This window comes from Sinocyclocheilus rhinocerous, unplaced genomic scaffold, assembly GCF_001515625.1.
Source record: "Sinocyclocheilus rhinocerous isolate Xijiao unplaced genomic scaffold, SAMN03320098_v1.1 C35311828, whole genome shotgun sequence".
Lineage (NCBI taxonomy): Eukaryota > Metazoa > Chordata > Actinopteri > Cypriniformes > Cyprinidae > Sinocyclocheilus > Sinocyclocheilus rhinocerous.
The window spans coordinates 1-437 of record NW_015746925.1 but is presented as its reverse complement, the minus strand read 5'-3'; the positions used below and the strand labels follow the sequence as shown (position 1 = coordinate 437).

The following is a 437-nucleotide window of genomic DNA, read 5'->3' as shown; positions in this document are numbered from 1 at the left end:
GCTTTTCTCTCATCCACCAGCATGACAGTCAGTGTTTTCAGTTTTGTCAGATCCTCTTTCAGTGCCAGCTCCGTCTTCTCCAAATGAACCTCGGTAGCTTCAAGCTCTTTGATTCTGACTCTCAGCACATCTAGTTCATTGGACATGTGTTTAGTCATGGTCCGCTCTTTCTCTAGGTTGCTTTTCAGCGAATTGCACTCCTGCTTACTCTTCCCAAAGGCGTCTTCTAGCTTTTCAAGTTCCATGATTCTGTGATTCAGCTTGTCCACCTCTGCTTTTAAGCTACAGCTCTGGCTTGACTCCTTCTCCAGCTTTCTGTTGAGGTCCCTGCACATGTCTTCCATCTTGATCAGCTCCTCATCCTTCCCCTCCATTTCGAGCACTCGTTTCCTCAACTCCTCCACCTCCGACACTAGGCTGGAGTTGCCACACTCCCC

General features: G+C 48.5%; 1 protein-coding gene across 1 annotated transcript; it reads right to left on the bottom strand.

The window, feature by feature from the left end:
* Nucleotides 1-4: 4 nt before the first annotated feature.
* Nucleotides 5-431, bottom strand: LOC107734810 (filamin A-interacting protein 1-like; the record flags this gene model as incomplete). The annotated part of the gene is made up of 1 exon (XM_016546724.1): nt 5-431. A coding segment is annotated over one exon (427 nt), but the record flags the coding sequence as incomplete, so codon positions are not given.
* Nucleotides 432-437: the final 6 nt, after the last annotated feature.